Source organism: Stomoxys calcitrans, chromosome 5 (assembly GCF_963082655.1).
Source record: "Stomoxys calcitrans chromosome 5, idStoCalc2.1, whole genome shotgun sequence".
In the NCBI taxonomy this organism is placed as follows: Eukaryota; Metazoa; Arthropoda; class Insecta; order Diptera; family Muscidae; genus Stomoxys; species Stomoxys calcitrans.
In genome coordinates this window covers 141,104,518-141,128,500 of record NC_081556.1, presented here as the reverse complement: position 1 = coordinate 141,128,500, position 23,983 = coordinate 141,104,518, and the positions used below count along the sequence as shown (strand labels likewise).

The following is a 23,983-nucleotide window of genomic DNA, read 5'->3' as shown; positions in this document are numbered from 1 at the left end:
TATGGTCTTAGGCCCATAAAAGCCACATTTATTATCCGATTTTGCTGAAATTCGGGACAGTGAGTTTTGTTAGGCCCTTCGACATCTTTCGTCAATTTGGTCCAGATCGGTCCAAATTTGGATATAGCTGCCATATAGACCGATCCTCCAATTTAGGGTCTTAGGCCCATAAAAGCCACATTTATTATCCGATTTTGCTGAAATTTGGGACAGTGAGTTGCGTTGAGCCCTTCGACATCCTTCGTCAATTTGGCCCAGATCGGTCCAAATTTGGATATAGCTGCGATATAGACCGATCCTCCGATTTATGGCCTTAGGCCCATAAAAGCCACATTTATTATCCGATTTTGCTGAAATTTGGGACAGTGATTAGCCTTAGGCCCTTCGACATCTTTCTTCTATTTGGCCCTGATCGGTTCAGATTTTGATATAGCTGCCATATAGACCGATCTCTCGATTTAAGGTTTTGGGCCCATAAAAAGCGCATTTATTGTCCGATGTCGCCGAAATTTGGGACAATGACTTGTGTTGGGCACTTCGATATTTGTCTTCAATTTGGCTCAGATCGGTCCAGACTTGGATATAGCTGCCATATAGACCGATCTCTCGGTTGAACAATGACTTGTACTTATAAGCATTTGGTCTAAATCGGATGATATCTATAGAGCTGCTATGGGGCATAAGGTATGCATTTTTCACTGGATTTTGACGAAATGTGGTTCACATATATACCCGAGGTGGTGGGTATCCAAAGTTCGGCCCGGCCGAACTTAACGCCTTCTTACTTGTTTTTATTTAATTTTTTATAAATAATTTTTTACAATTATCACATTTATTTTAATTATTAACATTCAACTTAATTTTTATGATTTTTAGTATAAATTTTGTGATTTTTCTTTGTACTCAATTTTAAAAATTTTTTTTTTGTTAATTTTCCATAATTTTAGTTACAAATTTTAAGTACACCTAATCAAAGTAACATTAAACTATAACTTTTCCCCTATCCATTGGATGTGTGCCATTAAATGTGTAGTTTTATTATTGAATTTCCTCCCAGAAAGGAAATGAAAGCATTAGGCAAACAAAGCACTTGCATTAGGCCCATCGATCTATGTACGCTCAAGACTTACGAAAATACATGCGTTTATTTAGTGCACTTACCTTCTTGGTACGCACGTACGTTAATTGTTATGCCCAATGCGTTTGTATGCCAGCCATATTGAGGCATAGCGCCATAATTAAAGAAATTGCTGGACATTTGTTTTGAAACTCATACAGGTCGAATGTGGTAAGGTCTACAATGGAAACCAAGCCAGTCGTTGGATGGGAACATTCAATTTGTCACATGCTATGGCCACTTTATGACCAGCAGAATTGGTCATTTAAAAGCAGTAAATGAAGCCGGCCATCAAACAAGATGGTCAATGTAGACAGAATAATAGGAATAATTATCTTTTTTTCAACTACACAGTGCAACATTTTAAAAGTCTAATAAAATTTGTGGATTACCTTGGAGAAAATTGGTACGAGATCATCAGAGATGATTAAGTAGGGCATTCCTTTTTTACTCATTAAAAAGCTGCTGCCATTAATTTTATGGTGTTCTAAGGCCAAAAGTTGTTGATTGCCACACCATTAACAGATGTTTCAAGGCTTCATTAGGGTCCCTCATCAGAGCCAACAGTGGGTCGAAAAACACACCAGCAATTATGATAGACTATAGTCTGATCTTGAAACGTCTGCTAATGAATTCGCCTTCACAAACTTTTGGCCTCTGAACACCAATTGATTAAATACAGCACAGTTGTAATTGATCCAAATCGGTCTATATGCAAATATAACTCCCAAGTAGGGTCCATATGGACTGCCACATAAACACCTAGAAGACGGAATTTCAACGGATTTCCTTAAAATGTTGCAGTCTCCATAATCAGTATCTACCACTTCTTCACTTCTTAAACGTTTGGAAAATTTTTACGGCAAACAAAATACTTTTATTATGAAGTTTTTCTTTTATTGTAACTGTGTTATAATTCGCTTTAGCATGTGAAGGGTTTGCCATAAACGTAGCATTATTGAACGTAACCAATCGCAATTTGATTATGGTAAACTCTTTTGAAGCTTCGTCTACGGTCTTCATCGTTTGTTGTAACCAAAAACTCTTAAATTCTAAATTGCTTCGATAACCGCAAATGATTATTCGTTTGCCAGACCAATAATTCTCTTGTGTCTCTCCCATAAAAGAGAAAGGGTGAGTATTTTAGCGTTCAGACCATTGGTGGGCACAAATACTCACACTTTCGCATATTATTGTGTACGAACACAAGAGAATAATCCCAAGCAAGAACCCATGGCCTTGCTCATAAATGCAATTGCATGCTCGTCACTGGTATTGACATATTCCAACACTGTTTTTTTTTCACTGAGCAAAGAGCAGTTAGTATGTTGCGCAGCTCACTCGTGTTCGAATGGTAAACTCGGAAGTGAAAGTTTTTTTTAAAATTTCGTTTATGTACAAAAATGCTTATATGTGAAAATATTAAAAAATGAAAAAATCTTTAGAGCAATGGACAAATGACTGCCAGGTACAAGAACATACAACACTTACATTGTTTGGTGATATTTACGCGATAAAAAAATATCCATTCCAAAGTAGGCATGTGTGCATTAACAACGACTCCCATAATATTTTTTTTGTTTTATTTATAGCATAACGAATACAGAAAATCATAATACAAAACTATAATGGAGTTGTGCAAAAATTGAAGGTTTTTAGTGTAATTTTTACAAAAGAAGTTTACTTGTAGAAAATTTGTGAAATGTGAAATGAATAATTTTTTTGCGTGTATCTTCAATCGATTTTTCGAGATTTCGATACATCGTGCAAAATTCTATTTGAAAATATCTTTATTTTTAAATTTGATGCAAATCTTTTTTTATCGATGTTTGGTTAAATATTTGAATTTAATCGGTTTGTGGTTGAACATTCGATTTAAATGAATTTTTCAATGAAAATTTAAAACCAATTAACTTTTTATTGTAAATTTGATCCAAATTGACATTTTCTTAATACTTTCATTCAAATTGATTTTTAATTAAAAATTTCTCGATTTTCGTTGAAAATTCGATTTTAAATTATTTTTCGTAGAGAATTATTTTTAACGATTTTTCATTGAAAATTGCAGTTTTGATAAAAATGCAATGCAAATCAATTTTTTGTTGTTTATTCGATTCAAATCGTCATTTTCTTGATATTTCAACTCAATATTTTTTGGCTAAAAATCCGAATATTAATAATTCTTCATTGGAAATTCTTTTTTTCGATTATTCGTTGAAAATTTGATTTAAATAGCTGTTTTGATGAAAATTTCAAAAAATTAACTTTTTATTGCAGATTCCATATAAAATGAAATTTTCTTGATATTCAAATTCATTTTTGGTTGAAAATTCGATTTTTTTCGATTTTTCATTGAAAATTAGCTTTTTATCGATTTTTCATTGAAAATTTGATTTTTATCGATTTTTCATTTAAAATTTGATTTTAATCGATTTTTCATTGAAAATTAAATATTTATCGACTTTTCATTGAAAATTCGATTTTAATCGATTTTTCATTGAAAATTAAATTTTCATCGATTTTTCATCAAAAATTCAATTTAAATAGATTTTTTGATGAAATTTTGATTCAAATAAACTTTTCGTTGTTTTTCGGACATTTTCTTGATATTTCAATTCAATATTTTTTTTGGCTGAAAATAAGAATTTTATCACTTTTTTGTTAAAAATTCGATTCTTATCGGGTTTTCGTTAAAAATTCGACTTGTATCTATTATGTGTTCAAAATTCGATTTTTAATCCATTTATGTTGAAAATTTGATTTTTTATAATTTTTCGTTGAAGTTTGATTTTTTTGATATATGATAGTTTCTACATATTTGTCATTTTCTTAATATTTTCATTCAAATGATTGTTGGTTGAAAATTTGATTTTTGTCGATTTTTCGTTGAAAATTCAGTTTCAATAGGTTTTTTGATGAAAATTTGATACAAATAAACTTTTTATTGAAAATTCGATCGAAATTGACATTTTCTTGATACTTCCATTCAAATTGATTTTTAGTTGAAAATTCGGTTTTTATCGATTTTTCGTTGAAATATCGATTTTTTGTTGAGAATTTTTTTAACGATATTTTGTTTTATTTTTTTGTTGAGAATTTTTTATCGATTTTTCGTCGAAAATTCAATTTTAATTGCTGTTTTGACAAAAAATTTGATGCAAATCAACTTTTTGTTGTTTTTTTCGACTCAAATTGTCATTTTCTTGATATGTCAATATAATATTTTTTGACTGAAAATTCGATGCTTAATGATTCTTCGTTGAAAATTCGATTTTTAATTATTTTTATTGATTATAATTATTATTATTAATTATCGTTGCAAATGTTTTCTTTTATCAATTTTTCGTTGAAAATCCAATTTAAATAGGTGTTTTGATAAAAATTCAATACAAATAAACTTTTCTTAATATTTCCATTCAAATAAATTTCTGGTTGAAAAATAGACTTATCGATTGTTAAAAAAGTCGATTTTTAATTATTTCATGTTGAGAATTCTGTTCTTTTATCGATTTTTCGTTGAAAATTCAATTTAACTAGATGTTTTAATGAAATATCGATACAAATCAACTTTTTGTTGTTTATTCGGTTCAAATCGATATTTTCTTGATATTTCAATTCAATATTTTTTGGCAGAAAATATGATTTTTTATCAATCTTCGTTGAAAATTAGATTTTTAATTATATGTCGTTAAAATTCTTTTTTTCGATTTTCCTTAAAAATTTGATTTTTATCGATTTTTCGTTGAAATTTGATTGTTATCGATTTTTTGTCCAAAATTCGCGTTTTCGATCAAAATTCGACTTTTTATCGATTTTTCATGGAAAATTCGAAATTTATCGATTTCTGTCCAAAATTCGATTTTTTTGTTCAAAATTCGTTTTTTTTGTCCAAAATTCGATTTTTTGTCCAAAATTCGAGTTTTTGTCCAAAATTCGACTTCCTGTCCAAAATTCGATTCGGTTCCAAAATTCGATTTTTTGTCCATTTTTTTTTGACTTTTTATCGATTTTTTATGCAAAAATCGATATTTATTGATATTTTGTTCAAAATTTAATTTTTTATTCAAAATCTAGAGAAAATTAGATTTTTATCGATTTTTCGTTAAAAATTAGATTTTTATCGATTTTTGTCCAAAATTCGAGTTTTCGTCCAAAATTCGACTTTTTATCAATTTTTCATGGAAAATTCAAAATTTATCGATTTTTGTCCAAAATTCGATTTTTTGTTCAAAATTCGAATTTTTGTCCAAAATTCGATATTTTGTTCATAATTCGACTTTTTGTCCAAAATTCGATTTTTTGTCCAAAATTCGATTTTTTGTCCAAAATTCGATTTTTTGTCCAAAATTCGATTTTTCGTCCGTAATTCAACTTTTTATCGTTTTTCATGGAAAATTCGAAATTTATCGATATTTTTGTCTAAAATTCGACTTTTTATCGATTTTTCATGAAAAATTCGAAATTTATCGACTTTTTGTCCAAAATTCGATTTTTCTTTGAAAATTCGATTTGTAATCCATTTATGCTGAAAATTTGATATTTTTTAAATTTTTCGTTGAAATTTAAGTTTTTGGCGCGATTTTTCATTCCATATTCGATATTATTTATCCAATCTATATATCTTAATATTTCGATTATGATCGATTTTTCGCGAAAAATTCGGTCATTAATAATTATTTATTGAAAATTCGAATTTTTGTTGAATATTCGACCAGGTTCGAATCCTGAGTTTTTAAATTTAGTTTTTTTTAGTTAAATATATAAAATTGAGGTTTACTAAAAAAATTGGGAAAATAGGAATGATGTAATATTTTTATAATTTCTTTTAATTTATTCCAATAACATATATTTTTGTTATTTTATTTTTAATGAGTTTAATTTTTCAATCTCTTACAAAGGGCTCACCCCTATTGATGTAGCTGAATCTAAAGTTTAGGCCAATGATGTTTAAAACGCCTTTAGGAATTGCAATCAAACATTCAAGCCTATAAGCCCTGACACGCCTGCTTACCTACTTGTAGTGCGTCCGTCCCTCTGCACGTCTGTCTGTCTGTCTGTCTGTTTGTGTTTATTTTTATGCAAATGACCCGCTGTTGTTTGATTGTTTGTAGCTCTTAATGCCATCAATGCCTGATTTTTGTAATGAGGTGAATGTAATTCTCTTGTTTATTGTTTGTTTGTTTATTTTTTTTTCGTTTTGTTTTGATGTGTGTATAGTGTTTTTTTTACAATTTTCATTATATATACAAACATTGTATGCGTATTTATATTTGTAGACCTTTATTATAAACAAATCACGTTTCTTATTGTTTGGGGCCTCTTCAATGCTCATGGGGCGTAATGAAAATATTGGACCCAATTGCTGCCCCCCCTTCGGCGCACTTAACCTTATAAACTAAGTCCCCAACGAAAATAAAACAACAACAGATTTTATTTATGGAAATTAACAAAAGACCAAGACCACGACGATGGGAGTCGAAACACAAAAAAAACTAAAAGAATCGAAAAGTAAAAACCGAGTTCCACCTCTGAAACAATCCCACACGCATTTATTGCCATTTTATTATGAGCATAATAAAAGGCTCATAAAATGTTACGATGGTTTCGCGTGGTTTATGCTTTGCATACATAAAATATACCGCAAATGTTTAAATAAATTTCATAGACTTTAATGTTCTTTGCTGTTCGATTTTTTCTACTTTTAGCAAAAGCTTATTAATCAAAAATGTAATGAATGGCTTATAAAATATATTTTGTTAGAAGCAAATAAAAAAGACAAAGGGAAAATCGTATTATGACTACCCCACTAAGCATAGTCGCCATCAAAGGCTTTGTATTTTCTGAATTCAAACAAAACAAATGGGCTAAAGCAGTGGTGACCAAATGTACGCATACCATCAAACATTATTGTGTACGTGCATGAGCATGAATTCAAGCCCATGGGTTTGTGAATAGAATAGTGCGAAGATGTGTTAGTGTGCCATCACTGGTCCGAAGCTATGCGATATCCTGTTAAAATCGCCAGAATTACAAAATTCAAACAAAGTTTTTATAGTTCAGCTTGTGTTTTCGAGCTTCCCACATAGCATAACAAATGCCCAGTCACCCCTTACTCATTAAATAATTTATTAATTTATGTCTAATTTATTGTTCAGCTGTTTTATGTAAAATTTTATTTTTCACTCTGCCGCCGCATGGATGATATTCATTTCATGAATATTCTTTTGTTTGTTTTTGTTTACGTTCGCTTCGTTGTAAAGCTGAATTCATCGCCCGTCCGACAGATAGATCCATGTTAGAGATAGTGTCAGCGCTTTTTAAAAGCCAACGCCAATTAACAAATGACTAGCTTATTTCTTTGCTATTGTTGTTTGTTTTAATTTAAAAAAAATCCAACTAGAGAATGACATGAATACAAAAGGGTTTAATGGGCTTATTCAGTGGAGTGATAATATTTTTGATAGTTAACAAAATTTGGTGGGTGTCGCTATTAGAGGCCAAACAATTAACATTTTGTATAAGTTAGTAAATAGGAGCGGGCCACCATGATGCCAAGATCCTGTGTTCAAATCCCGGCGCAAACATCATAAAAGCTTTCAGCGATGACTATCCCCTTACTAATACTGACTAATGGGGTATACTGCCATGTTAAAGCTTCTCTACCAAGTGGTGTCGCTATGCGGTGCGCCGTTCGGACCCCGAATAAACCAGTTACAAGTTATGGTCCGATTCGGACCATAATTGATTTGATTGTTGGAGACCATAGTAGAAGTCATTGTATAAAATTTCAGCCAATTCGAGTAAGAATTGCGCCCTTAAGGGGCTGAAGAAGACAGATCGGTTTATATGGGAACTGTATCGGGTTACTGACCGATTCGGACAATATTGAACACGCATGTTGAAGGTCATGGGAGAAGCCGTTGTACAACATTTCAAGCAAATCGGATAATAATTACGCCCTCTGGAGGCTCAAGAAGTCAAGATCACAGATTAGTTTATATGGCAGCTATATCAGGTTATGCATCGATTTGAACCATATTTGGCACAGTGGTTGGAAGTCATAATAAAACACCTCGTGCAAAATTTCAGCGAAATCGGATAGGTTTATATGACAGCTATATCCGGTTATAAACCGATTTCAACCATACTCAGCATAGTTGTTGAAAGTCATAACAGTTGTAGATTTGTCCCTTATGCATTTTTTACTTTGTCAGATAATTTTTTACAACAGTCGCAATGTTTGTAGTCCTTTTAGTGCTCTTGTTGTCGTTTCTTCTGAATATTTTCATTATTTTTCTTGATTTTATTTTTAGATCTTTTTTGTTAAATTGTTAGCATAGATCTGCTAAGCTCGCAACAGGGTGCTGCTAATTGAATGGGTTTGTGTCTCTGCTAGTTAAAGTAAACTTTTTTTGATTGGAATTTTTTTCAAAAATTTTAGTTACTTCTTTTCTTTGAGAAATTTTGTCAAAATTTTCCTTCATTGGGAAATTTTGTTAAAATTTTTGGCAATATTTCGTTTCCTTGGGAAATTTTTTGAAAAATCTCTTTTTCATGGGAAATTTTCTACAAATTTCTTTTCTTTGGGAGATATTGTGAAATTTTCCATTTCTTGGGAATTTTTTTGTCAAAATGATCTTAAACGAATTTTTGGCAAAATTTCGTTTCCTTATGAAATTTGTTGAAAATTTTTTCTTTCCTTGCGAGATTTTGTTAAAATTTTCTTTATTTAAGAAATTTTGTCAAAATTTTCTTTATTTAAGAAATTTTGTCAAAATTTTCTCAAACGAATTATTGACAAAATTTCCTTTCTTTGAGAAATTTGGCAAAATTTCCCTTCTCTGGGAAATTTTCTAATAATTTCCTTTCTTTGCGAAATTTTGCGAAAATTTTCAATTTTTTGTTCAAAATGTCCTCCCTTAGGAACATTTTGTTGGCATATCTTTTCGCTGGAAAGCTTTTTAAAAATTTTGTTTTCTTGATAATTTTGGTCAAAATTTTATTTCTTAAATAAACGGGAAGTTTAGTCAACACATCCTTTCTGTGGGTAAAATCTTTTATTCTTGGGAAATTTCGTTAAATCTTTTTCATAGGAATTTTTGTCAATATTTCCGTTACAGTCATTTGGCGGGTTTGGGGCAGCCCCCGAGACACCCGACCCCAACAATAGAAACCAGGTTTTATTTTTGGTGACTATAAGAGTTCAAAAAAGGGATCGATCTGGTGTTTTTGAAAATTAGTGTAATGAGAAGTAATTTTTAGGGGAGGGATTGCGTCTCAGGTATTTCGACTCAAATATGAGTATTAAGTTCGTGCTCCACTCAATTGGAGCACGAATTTGATACTTTAATTTGAGCCCCATATTGCCATGGTCGGTAAATACAAACCATTTGGAGGATGTTTTGGGGCTGGGGCGCCCATCTGCACTTTGCGCTGAAAATATATATCAAATTCGTTCTTTTCTCCCAAATACCTCTGATTTGAGCTCCATAGAGCCATAGTTGGAAATGAAGTTCAGTTAAGGCGATGCTTTAGGTCGTACCCCCAAACACTTGACTCCGTGGAGCGACTTAATTTTGTCAAAATTCTCTTTCTATGGGAAATTTTGGCAAAATTTTCTTTCTATGGGAAATTTTGTTAAAATTTCCTTTCTTTAAGAAATTTTGTCAAAAGTTTGTTCCGTTGGGTAATTTTAACAAGATTTCCTTTTTTGTAAAAAAATATCTTTCTTTCTGAAACTCTTTCAAAAAGTTTCTTTCCCAGATTGTTTCAGTTTTCCCATGCAACTCCCTATGAAACTGCACTACGCCATAGATTATCGTTACTAATTTGGCTAGACAACATTTTAACCACAAAAAAAAAAAAAAAAAAACGAAAACAAAACTAAAAAAACGTAAAAACTAAAACAAGCGGTGGCGTTTGGAGTCATTCGAAAACATTAGCCTGGCATGCCATTAATCAATTCAACAATGGCTTGGCTTGAGCAAATTTGCTGGCGGTTTTGGGCTACCTTTTAAAAGTTAATTAATAACTGAGCTAAGCGAAAAAAAATCTTAAACAAGATTAAGATCAGCAATAATGGCAACAATAACAAGTAAAAGCGTGCTAAGTTCGGCCGGGCCGAATCTTATATACCCTCCACCATGGATCGCATTTGTCGAGTTCTTTTCCCGGCATCTCTTCTTAGGCAAAAAAGGATATAAGAAAAGAGTTGCTCTGCTATTAAAACGATATCAAGATATGGTCCGGTTCGGACCACAATTAAATTATATGTTGGAGACCTGTGTAAAATTTCAGCCAATTCGTATAAGAATTGCGCCCATTGGGGCTCACGAAGTAAAATAGAGAGAACGATTTATATGGGATCTGTATCAGGCTATAGACCGATTCAGACCATACTAAACACGTTTGTTGATGGTCATGAAAGGATCCGTCGTACAAAATTTCAGGCATATCGGTAATAATAATTGCGACTTCTAGGGGTCAAGAAGTCAAGATCCCAGATCGGTTTATATGGCAGCTATATCAGGTTATGAACCGATTTGAACCTTATTTGACACAGTTGTTAAAAGTAAAAATAAAATACGTCGTGCAAAATTTCAGCCAAATCGGATAGGAATTGCGCCCTCTAGAAGCTCAAGAAGTCAAATCCCCAGATCTGTTTATATGACAGCTATATCAGGTTATAGACCGATTTCAACCATACTTGGCACAGTTGTTGGGTATCATAACAAAACACGTCGTGCGAAATTCCATTTCAATCGGATAAGAATTGCGCCCTCTAGAGGCTCAAGAAGTCAAGACCCAAGATCGGTTTATATGGCAGCTATATCAGGTTATGGTCCGATTTGAACCATACTTGGCACAGTTATTGAATATAATAACAAAACACGTCGTGCAAAATTTCATTTCAATCGGATAAGAATTGCGCACTCTAGAGGATCAAGAAGTCAAGACCCAAGATCGGTTTATATGGCAGCTATATCAGGTTATGGACCGATTTGAACCATACTTGGCACAGTTGTTGGGTATCATAACAAAACACGTCGTGCGAAATTCCATTTCAATCGGATAAGAATTGCGCACACTAGAGGCTCAAGAAGTCAAGACCCAAGATCGGTTTATATGGCAGCTATATCAGGTTATAAACCGATTTGAACCATACTTGGCACAGTTGTTGGATATCATAAAAAAACACGCCGTACAAAATTTCATTCGAATCGGATAAGAATTGCGCACTCTAGAGGTTCAAGAAGTCAAGACCCAAGATCGGTTTATATGGCAGCTATATCAAAACATGGACCGATATGGCCCATTTGCAATACCAACCGACCTACACTAATAAGAAGTATTTGTACAAAATTTCAAGCGGCTAGCTTTACTCCTTCGGAAGTTAGCGTGCTTTCGACAGACAGACGGACGGACGGACGGACGGACGGACGGACGGACGGACGGACGGACGGACGGACGGACAGACGGACGGACATGGCTAGATCGATATAAAATGTCACGACGATCAAGAATATATATACTTTATGGGGTCTCAGACGAATATTTCGAGTAGTTACAAACAGAATGACGAAATTAGTATACCCCCCATCTTATGGTGGAGGGTATAAAAACAACAACAACAACAACAGCATATCAACAACTACCTTAGGCAAAAAATCAATTTCGACAAAATTGATGGCAATCTCCCTGTCATTTGACATACGCCCCATCTAAAAACCAAAGCAGCGAAGAAAAAACAAAAAAAAAAAAACGCGAGAACCACAAAATTTATCACAGCAACAAACAAAAAACTTTTCAATACCCATTAATTTCAATGCTAATCTTAAGCAAAGATACTAACATTCGGGGCTAATTTTGTTGGACCACCTTTGTTGTTGTGGCTGTTGCCGAAGCTCCGAAAATGTGTCAAAACACCACATTTCACATTTGTGGAGTGGAGCGTTGTTTGTTGGTTTCTGTATGTTTCAGTTTCGAATTTAAACGAGTTAATCAATGGCACCCAAGCAAATTAACACGTTTTGGCCGTTTATCAAGGCGTTTTATGTTGGCCCATATAGACATTTTTGACGCCTCCTCCTCTTGATTGGCTACCGGAAGAAAGTTTTCGGTTTAGGCGGTTTCGATTATACTAATACCCTATAATAGGAGTGGAGTGGTGGCAGCGGCTATTTAGAAATGATTGACTTCTAACAACTGAAATACGTCATTTTTGAGTTCAAGTGTTCTTCCAAAAAGCCCAAGGGTACAAGCAGATAGACAACAACGAAACCCACACAAAATTACTACAATTCTTGATTGTTGACACTGGTATCATATTTTTCGAAACCATGATTGGGCATGACTTCAAAGAGGTTTCATATCATTGAGCAAAAACTTGAATCAGAAACTGCTAAGTGATAGGGGAGTAATCTGCTTGCCTGCGCGGGTGGCAGGTTGCCCCGTTAACGGAGTTAGTGGCGTGCTCAGATTACCAATGCGGGGGTCGAGAATTCGATTCTCACTCAAGGCCTGGCCTGTTGCTACTGTGGTATCAAGAATGGTCTAAAAAAATACTCAAATGAGTCCTTTAAGAAAATAAACTGCCACTCTAACCTAACCTAACCAAGATAAACCTTACCTAACCTAACCTTCGTTATGGCATGCTTATGAGAGAGTCTTAAAATTTTACTGTATAGCACATCTTAGTCTACTTTGCATATTTTTTATCTCTTTTTCCTATTAGTTTTACTTGACTTGAGGTAGGGGGGCGTGGGGGGGGGGGATCTATGTGCATTCACATTCATCTTCATTGGATCTCTGTTGCTGGTGGTCGTGTCAAGTTAGTAGTGGTGTGGATGGTGATAGTGTTGGTGTTAGTTTTATTTATTGCTGTGACACATGTCATTTGTCATTTGGGATACCGACTCAACGGGACAGAGCCAAAAAAAAAAACAACAAATGATGCATCACATCTGGCCAGGCCAAAACATGAATCGCAGATACCCACCCAGTGAGTGGTCAGTTTTAAAATGCTATTCACATTACGCTCACTGACAATGATCGTAATGGGGGGAATTCTACAAATGTTTAGTTTGAAATGTTTACAAAACCAAACAGAGTGCCTAAAATAAAGTTCAAACATGCTAAAATGTCAAAGGTTGATTTTTTTGATTATCACAAAAGTCGTTTTTTTCCCAAAAAATCAGTTTAAGGGGAAAATGGCGGGAAAAAAGACGACCAGAGTCAAATAATCGCGAGTCATGTAATACAACAGAGTTTAGTAATAAAATAGAGTCGAGAAATCCACCATTTGTTGTTGTTGTAGCAGTTTGTTGTGTTCTATCTTTCGTCGGCTTGATTCTTTTGAGTATCCATATCCAGTCAATCTGCGACTTAGATGGTGTTCTATCTCTTGTCTGCTCGATTCTGTTGAATATCCAAATCCAGGCAATCTGCAACCAGAGGGATCTGGGTCTGAGTCGAGTGTGTCTCGCTGGGCAGTTAAACAGGTGATGTGTGTCGTGTGGTCGCTCTTTACAATCAAGACATACATCCTGCACTTCGGCATCAATCCTTGCTCAAAAGGAGTTGAGGCGGCTGCATCTGCCGGATCGTAATTGAGCCAGAACTACTCTGGTCTGCCAGGGTAGGTCAGTTTCTTTAGGTGCAATGTAAGGCGGACGTTCTCCAAGGACTACATTAACCCGGTAGCTGCTTACCGCATCTGAGCTGACAAGACCACACTGACATAGTACCTCACAAATGTTGCCAACATTAGGGTGGGGGAAAACCTCGGCTGACAATTTTTTTCTGATGTTTTCGCCAGGATTCGAACTCAGGCGTTCAGCGTCATAGGCGGACATGCTAACCTCTGCGCTACGGTGGCCTCATATCACCCCGCCTTGGGAAATTCCCTGTTTCACTCTATGGTGCTTCGACTTCTTATCCCTAAATTCCGTAAAGGAGTGGCGACCACACATATGATTCAAGACCCAGCGTTTGGCTGGAGGGACGTGTTAGCGATGTCCTCAAATACTTTGGCACGACTGACGAATGACTTCGATAGGGCCAGTGCGACGAGGACCGTCCTATCACATGGCCTGGGCTAATTAAAGCACCGCAAATGTGTGCGGTGATGGCACGCAAAGCAGTTGTTGTCCTTTGCAGGCTTCGAAATCCATGCTGATGCCCGGCGAATGGAAATTCTCCTACGAGGCTCGGGAGAAGTAACGCGTCAAGCGTCTTGGCTACTGGTAAAAGAAAGGATATTGGTACATTGGTACAACTCCCCAAAACTCGGTTCCTTTCCTGGCTTCAGTAGCGGGATCACTCTGCCCAATTTTCCAGACATCCGGAATTATAAGAGTGTTCAAAGACAGGTTGAGGACAGTTGTACGGTACACAACTCCAGGTAGATCCAAATTCTTCGCCATCAGTGTAGAGATTTCGTCGGTGCCCAACCCATGGGTGATTTGGCGCCACGGATGACATTTGTAATTTCGCCCACGGTAAATTGTGATGGCTGTCCATCCTTTCGGAGACCACGGCATGCACAATAAATTGACGATTGAACAACCTGGCGCATCTCTTCGAATCAGTCACAGTGACGTCGCCAAAGGTAACTGAGGTTCTGTCATCCCCTCTCACGGGGTTCAAGTCCCACGACAAGGACGCAAAAGGCGACAACGACGACGCTTGTGGCCCACTGTTTTCTATGTTCGCACAGCATCTTGCAACATATTCAGTGAGACTATATTCCCCGAGATGTAAGGCTAGATCAAGATCGGAAATGCACCCACCATGCACCGATTACCCCTCACCGACAACGACCAATAATGGAGATGGTTCTGGCAAACCGAACAGAACCAGAGTCTGGGGTGTGGCTTTCCCATGAAGAAAAAACGACGAACACATACACTGAGGCGGCAGCCCTTGCCGATGAAGGATTCCATCGGGTCAATCCGGTGCGTACAACCGGCTGCCAGTCAAGTAATTGACTAGAGTCGAGTAATCGAGTAAAGTCGAGTAATCAACTAGAGTCGAGTAATCGACTAGAGTCGAGTAATCGACTGGAGTCGAGTAATCGACCAGAGTCGAGTAATCGACCAGAGTCGAGTAATCGACCAGAGTCGAGTAATCGACCAGAGTCGAGTAATCGACTAGAGTCGAGTAATCAACTAGAGTCGAGTAATCGACTAGAGGCGAGTAATCGACTAGCGTCCAGTAATCGACTAGAGTCAAGTAATCGACGCGAGTCGAGTAATCGACTGGAGTCGAGTAATCGACTAGAGTCGAGTAAACGACTAGAGTCGAGTAATCGACTAGAGTCGAGTAATCGACTAGAGTCGAGTAATGGAATAGAGTCGAGTAATCGAATAGAGTCGAGTAATCGAGTAGAGTCAAGTAATCGACTAGAGTCGAGTAATCGACTAGAGTCGAGTAATCGACTAGAGTCGAGCAATCGACTAGAGTCAAGTAATCGACTAGAGTCGAGTAATCGACCAAATTCGAGTAATCGACTAGAGTCGAGTAATCGACTAAAATCGAATAATCGACTAGAGTCGAGTAATCGACTAGAGTCGAGTAATCGACTAGAGTCGAGTAATCGACTAAAGTCGAGTAATCGACTAGAGTCGAGTAATCGACTAGAGTCGAGTAATCGACTAGTGTCGAGTAATCGACTAGAGTCGAGTTATCGACTAGAGTCGAGTAATCGACTAGAGTCGAGTAATCGACTAGAGTCGAGTAATTGACAAGAGTCGAGTAATGGTCTAAAGTCGATTAATCGACTAGAGTCGAGTAATCGACTAGAGTCGAGTAATCGACTAGAGTCAATTAGTCTCCTAGAGTCGAGTAATCGACTATAGTCGAGTAATTGACAAGAGTCGAGTAATGGTCTAAAGTCGATTAATCGACTAGAGTCGAGTAATCACATTTTGGTGGAAATTCTAGACATCAAATTTAAGCCAATTTAAGTTTTGACTGCTCAGCCTGCATACCAAATGTAGTGTAGGGTGTTTGATCAAAACAAGTTTTGTTTACGTTTTTGTGGAGTAAAATTATTTTTCAATATAAATAATTTGTTTACTTAATGTTATTGTTTAATATTCGGATTTAGATTTAACTTATGTGTTTTTATATATCTATTAAGTGTCTTGCCTATTTACATATGGGACTTCTCAGAAATTTTTGGCAAAATTTTTCCAAATTGTTTACCGCAATTTTTCTCAACGACACCTTTGCATTCGACAACTTTCCTTCGTCTTCAATTCTCTTCTGGTCTCTCCCAAAATTTAAATTGCAAAATTTTAGCAAAGCTGACAAATTGAAACAACAAAAAGGCGGCTACATATATTATTGCTGCCAAATTTGACTCTACAAATGAAACAAAAAATTGTTTGTCCATATTTATGGGGATAACATCAGCTACAACTTATTTAAAATGGCATGGAACCTGATCACTCGATCACAATAGAAAAATACCGCTTTTATGTCCAAAATGATGGCAAACAGAAATAGCAACTGAAAATTTAGCAAATAAAAAAACCAGAAAACAAAGCAGCTAAAATATATCATTGGGATGTGCTCATGTCGCTGGAGAATAATTTTTGGTCAAGACGACATTGTTTTGGCAACACGATGCGCCGTTGTTGGTGTCACACATCCCAACATGGTATGGTGGCACACGTAAAAGTACGTGTTTCAAGCAACTTTTTTTTATTTTATACAAAACGCATTAAAACTTCTTCGATATTAATTAACTGCTAATGACATTAGGCCATATTGCAAAATACAATATGAAAAAATAGATTTGAACAGAGAACTAAGAATTAGAACACCAAAGGAAAAATCGGCTTATAGCCTATAAATCATATTTTTCATTTCTAGTATCACACTGTATGTCTTATAAGCATGGATTTACTTATCTTATATGCATTAACCCCCCCCCCCCCCCCCCCCCTACCACCTTATGATTCTATTTATATGGTTTATGATTTCGTACCCCTAAGAATTAAAACATGAGAGACATCCTTTCAAGTGCATGTTATCTTTTGTCGGCCTTATTAGTTTACATTGCGGCCATTAAATCTCTTTTGTTTGAATTGCAATGGAAATTGCCATTGGGTCATTTGATATGTTTTGAAAGGTATTGTAAATAAATATCGCGTTTTGTTGTAGTCTATGGGGGAAACCTTGGCCTTTGATGTTCAGAAAATACAGAACACATTCTTCTTTATTGCCATTGGTGGTTAAGTTTATCGATGTGACGATGACGACAGCCACAACGACCACAAAGTGATTTAATGCTGTCACAAGGGCTTTGTGGTTTTGTAATCTTCTTGCAATGCTAAAAGTGCGTTTAGTATGGATTTCGTTTATTTTTCTTTGTATAATTTTACATCTGCAGTTTTTTAACTCTAGTTTTTCTTTGTTTTCTTTTCTTTGCTTTGCAGTACCCCATGCGTGAATATAATTTGGATGATCTCGAATTGGATCAAGTGACACAGGTGATTGGCTATCATCCTCGGTATCTTGATCACTTTCTAAGAACTCAAAATTTTATTATGAATGGCGATGGACCACTGCCATATGATTATCGCTACTACTTGGCCATAATTGTAAGTATGAACAACTTTTCATAACACTTTTTTAAAAATAATAAGAAAAAAAATTCAAATATAGATAACAATAACATTAAATTTCACACTGAAACTCTCAGAAGATTTCTATGCTACATGCAATTAATTAATCTCTCTGCCCAAAAGCCTTAAAGTCACTCTCTGAGATGATTTGGTCTCATAGGGTATGAGATGATTAAGAATTTTTTCATGACCGCTGAAAAGTTCAAAGAACATGTTGTATTCTCATTTGCTAGAAAGTTTTCTATAGAAAAATTGAGAAAAAATTCGTTTAAATTGTTTTATATTAGGCAAGATTAATCCTATTAATCCTCATTTTATTAAAGTACTACCTACAAACGTTATAAACAATCCAACCATAAGCAATCCACAATACAGTTAAGTTCATATGCATTTTCTCATACATATAACTGCTTGTCCCCTCCCCACAGAAGAGAGTAATGCTTTGTAATCTTTATACAGTAACAATACTACTTCATATCTCTATGTGTTGTTGTTTTTTTGTAACAACATTGAATCAACATTGTACTTGTGTAAACCATATTAAGCTCTTAATAACTCTCCATCTCCTCCTTTTCTCTTCACCTCATAGAGAATATCAAAGTATTCTGCTACTGTTGTTGTCTTTAGTTGTTTGTTTAATGATTGAGGGCGTTCTTGTTTGAGGTCATAAAATAAACAAAAACACAATAAAACAACAACATCAACAATAATAAGCCGCAGCAAGCACAATACGATAATGCATTTAATCGATTACAGATGCAAATGATAGTCATTTTTATAACAGAGAGATTTTTATGAAAGCAGTATGATATACGAGAGAGGTTTAAAAAGTGGGATTGCCTTAAAGTGCTTGTTACAAAAAATTGTGATAAAATAATACAAAAATCCAAATTCTTTAAGAAATAAAATAAAGTAAAGTAAAACAAAATGAAATAAAATAAAATAAAATAAAATAAAATAAAATAAAATAAAATAAAATAAAATAAAATAAAATAAAATAAAATAAAATAAAATAAAATAAAATAAAATAAAATAAAATAAAATAAAATAAAATAAAATAAAATAAAATAAAATAAAATAAAATAAAATAAAATGAAATGAAATGAAATGAAATGAAATGAAATGAAATGAAATGAAATGAAATGAAATAAAATGAAATGAAATGAAATGAAATGAAATGAAATGAAATGAAATGAAATGAAATGAAATGAAATGAAATGAAATGAAATGAAATGAAATGAAATGAAATGAAATGAAATGAAATAAAATAAAATAAAATATAATAGAATGGAATGGAATGAAATGAAATGAAATGAAACGAAATGAAATGTAATGAAAATAAAATAAAATAAAATGACATGAAGTGAAATAAACTGAAATTTTCTATGAAAATTCAATTAATTCAAATTTTCTATGAAAATTCGAATAAATTCAAATTCGAATAAATTCAAATTTTTTATGAAAATTCGAATAAATTCAAATTTTCTATGAAAAAAATTCGAATAAATCCAAATTTTCTATGAAAATTGAAATAAATTCAAATTTTCTATGAAAATTTAAATAAATTCAATTTTTAAATGATAATTCGCATAAATTCAAATTTTCTATTAAAATTCTAATAAATTAAAATTTTCCATGAAAATTCGAAATAAATTCAAATTTTCTATGAAAATTCGAATAAATTTAAATTTTCTATGAAAATTCGAATAAATCAAAATTTTCTATGAAAATTCGAATAAATTCAAATTTTCTATAAAAATTCGAATAAATTCAAATTTTCTATGAAAATTCGAATAAATTCAAATTTTCTATGAAAATTGGAATAAATTAAAATTTTCTATGAAAATTGGAATAAATTTAAATTTTCTATGAAAATTGGAATAAATTAAAATTTTCTATGAAAATTGGAATAAATTAAAATTTTCTATGAAAATTGGAATAAATTTAAATTTTCTATGAAAATTGGAATAAATTAAAATTTTCTGTGAAGATTCGAATAAATTCAAATTTTCTATGAAAATTCGAATAAATTCAAATTTTCTATGAAAATTGGAATAAATTAAAATTTTTTATGAAAATTGGAATAAATTTAAATTTTCTATGAAAATTGGAATAAATTAAAATTTTCTGTGAAGATTGGAATAAATTAAAATTTTGGAATAAATTCAAATTTTCTATGAAAATTCGAATAAATTAAAATTTTCTATGAAAATTGGAATAAATTTAAAATTGCTGCCATATAAATCGATCTGGGGTATTGACTTCTTGAGCCTCTAGAAGCCGCAATTCCTATCTGATGTGGATGAAATTTGGCATGAAGTGTTCCATTATGACTTCCAACAACTGTGTTAAGTATGGTTTAAATCGGTTCATAACTGGATATAGCTGCCATATAAACCGATCTGGGGTATTGACTTCTTGAGCCTCTAGAGGGCGCATTTATTACCCCATATTGCGGAAATTTTGCAGGAAATGTTTTGTTACGACTTCCAACAACGGTCGTAAGTATGGTCCAAATCGGTCTATAACCTGATATAGCTGTCATATCAACCGATCTGGGGTCTTGACTTCTTGAGCCCCTAGAGGGCGCAATGCTTATCCGATTTAGCTGGAATTTTGCACTATGTGTTTTGTTATGACTTCCAACAACTGTGCCAAATATGGTTTAAATCAGTCCATAACCTGATATAGCTACCATATTAACCGATCTGGGATCTTGACTTCTTGAGCCTCTAGAGGGCTCAATTATTATCCGATTTGGCTAAAATTTTGTACAACGGTCTCTTCCATGACCTTCAAATATGGTCTGAATCGTTCAATAGCCTGATACAGCTTTCATATAAACCGATCTACCTATTTTACTTTTTGAGCCTCTAGAGGGCGCAATTCTTTTTCAAATTGGCTGAAATTTAACACTATGACTTTTACTATGGTTTCCAACATTCAATTCAGCATAGCATAGCAATTCTTTTCTTTTATCTTTTGTTTGCCTAAAAAGCGATCCATGGTGGAGGGTATTAAGATTCGGCCCGACCGAACTTAGCACGATTTTACTTGTTTTATTTTTATAAATTTTTTATTTCGTTTGTATGATTAACAAGTTTTAATTGGTGCAATCATTTTGAGTGGCTTTTAAAATAGATCATTATTGTAATTTTTTCTATTTATTTAACACTACATTAGACTGGAGAGGTGTTGTGTGTTTTGTAGGCTATCCACTTTATTTCATCAGGCAAATGTAAAATGGAAAAAACAATTGAATTGTTATTGCAATCAACCAATCATTAATTTAGTATGGTATTTGAATGGAGGTGTTGCATGTTGAATTAATGATTTTTTTATTCAGAAGTTTTCAATATTTTTATTTCTACATAGATGATTATTTTTAGAGTGCACAACTAGCCGATTAGTGGCTAAGGTGCATGTCTATAATGGCATGGGGCAGATTTATATCAGCACCCTCTTTCCAACCTAACCTATATGAATGCCACCAATGGAGACCACCTTAGCGCAGAGTTTAGCATGTTCGCCTATAACTCATTGATATATGAGAAGTTTGCCCCTGTTCCTTAGAAGAATATTCATGGGCAAATTTGCAATTTTTACATCCACCACCGAAGGATGGGGGTTTATTCAGTTTATCATTCCGTTTGCAACACATCGAAATATCCATTTCCGACCCTATAAAGTATATATATTCTTGATCAGCGTAAAAATCTAAGACGTCTGTCTGTTGAAATCAATGTCCGCGCCGAATTTGGCCCAAGTCGTACCATATTTCGATATAGCTGCTATGGGGGCATAAAATAAAAATTTTGCACCGAATTATGACGAAAGGTGGTTTGCATACATACCCGAGGTGGTGGGTATCTAAAACTCGGGCCGGCCGAACTTAACGCCATTTTACATGTGTTTTTTTTTAATTTTCTCTAAATATTTGACAATTGCCTTAACATTTTTTTACCCACCACCCTAATATGACTACAAACTCACCTCCATATGGACTGCTGTCGCATGCTGTGGTTTACTTGCATTGCCCCCACAACCCCCCAACACAATCAAACACAATATGACACTCAACATAGGCAAAGGCAAAAGCAGGCATTGCTTTTTTTGGCTTAATTTGTTAAGCTGGAAAAATTTGAATTACAAATTAAAATTGTTGGCGTTACGATTACAATTTGTTAACCATTTATGGCAAAGGTTAATTATTCATAAACACTGAAAATAAAATACAACCAAAGAAACCAAGATATTCTTAAAAGCACACCTCGAAAGAAACGAAACAAACGAAAATCATGAAAAAATGAGATTAGCCCTAGAAGGCAGAAAAACATAAAGTTTTATTTAAAGATTATAATATTTGAACTTTTATATCATTCTTTCCCTTTTTGATCACTTTAAACTTTCCTACATTATATGCCTTTTGAATCATATTTCGGTCATACTTCATATTTTTTTTACTCAACCCAAAGAAAAATCACAATTAACGCAAAATATCTTACAATTTTACGAAAACAAAATTTATTCTAATTTATTTTTTATTTTTCGTAACAAATAGTTTCATTTTCGTTGCGTTTTTTGCCAAAATAAAATCGGTCTGAATTTTTGGCTAACATCCATTGTCTTTACAAAATTTGTAGCCAAGCTGTCTCATCAGTTCTTAGCACAACAACAACAACAACAAATAATACAGTGCATATTAGAAAGAAAAAAACCAACAACATTTTTTTCTATTTGTTCCTACTCTATTTTAATAGGAAACTCACTGCCAAATTATTTAAGACAACAACTAGATGACGAAAAACAAGTAAAAGAATAATAAAAAAACCACACACACACAAAAACGCAAATCAACAAGCTCATGAAAGCAGAGTACTTTTTTCTGCAACAAACAACATGTGACACAGTTCAAAAGTAATTTGTATTTTAAGAATTCAAAAGAGCAAAAAATCGAAAAAAATCCCAACTAATTTTATAAAAAGAAACTGAAACAGATGCTGATGAAATTTTCAGCTATTTCTGATCACTGTATAAAAAAAAACAACAGCAGCAGCATCAACAGCAACAGCTGCAAATAATTCTATACAAATAGACTAAGGCATCGGAGATTGGCAATCATCGCCACATGAGACGAGACAAATAGGCAAAGACAATGACACTTTCACATTGTGCGAGGCCAGCGTAAAATCTAAGGCACACAGGCTTAAACTCATTAAGGAGGAGAAGTAGTAGTAGTGTGGGAGGGGAACACAATTAAACATAGGCCTAAACAATTATTCCAAACACTCTCCCTAATTTCTATATCTCTCAATAAAGTGGAGTTGTGGTGTTGGGGAGCTTAATTAAACATGTGCTTTGTACAATTATACCACACACCCTCCATCTGTATCTCTCACTCTTCCACTCCCATAAGTTCTCTTTAAATCTTTCTTTAACTCTATGATGGTATGGGTGGTTAGTAGCTTATTTAAACATCTCTTTATCTCCCTCTCTTTCTCTCACACCCACACCCTCTCTTTAACTCTTTCTTGTATTTTTATTATCAGTTGGCTGTTGGGTCCCCCCATTCAAATGTCTCCCGCTATTGCTTGCTTTATTGCCACTCTCCAATACAACATCCATGTTGTGTGTTGTGTGCATGTATTTGTGCAAGTGTGCAACAGTCCTTATTATTTAACCCGGCATAGAGAAGTCATTGATCTCTTTTGTTCCACTTTTTGTTTAGATAAACAAGATGCGGAAAACTACAAACTAAATTTAAATTATATACATAAAATACATAAATATTTTCTGTGGGAGATTGTTGTGTTGTTTTTTTAATGTTTACTTTTCAACTGTGCTATATTCTTTTTTTCTATATACATAAATAATTATAAGATTAAAAAAATAAGAACAAATTCTATTATAATAATGAAAAAAAAAAAAACGTGATAACAAAGAGGGATTTCTTAGAGGTTGGTGTTCGCTTCGGGAATATAAAAAAAACTATGGACTATGCTTGAAGGAAAGGTAAACAAAAGTGAGAATACTAACCAAACTCAAAAGGTTTATTGGGGAATAGGTTTTTTTTGTTGATTATTTATGAGCATGAAATTTTTATGAGAAATGAAATTTGAAAAAAATATTCTAAAAATACAGTATTAATAAAATCTTCAGTAAGTCAAAATTTGCGAAGTTCAGTTTGCTGGATGGCGTATAAACGTTGCATTACATATACTCGAACCTATGA

The 23,983-nt window shown here is 33.8% G+C and overlaps 1 protein-coding gene across 1 annotated transcript in view; it reads left to right on the top strand.

Moving 5' to 3' along the window:
* The window catches only part of LOC106080745 (sestrin homolog), a 111,784-nt gene that overhangs the window by 53,561 nt on the left and 34,240 nt on the right, over positions 1-23,983 (top strand). The window contains exon 2 of the mRNA XM_059369211.1: positions 17,563-17,727. Coding sequence (XP_059225194.1) covers positions 17,563-17,727 — 165 coding nt within the window. The remainder of the gene's footprint in view (positions 1-17,562; positions 17,728-23,983) is intronic.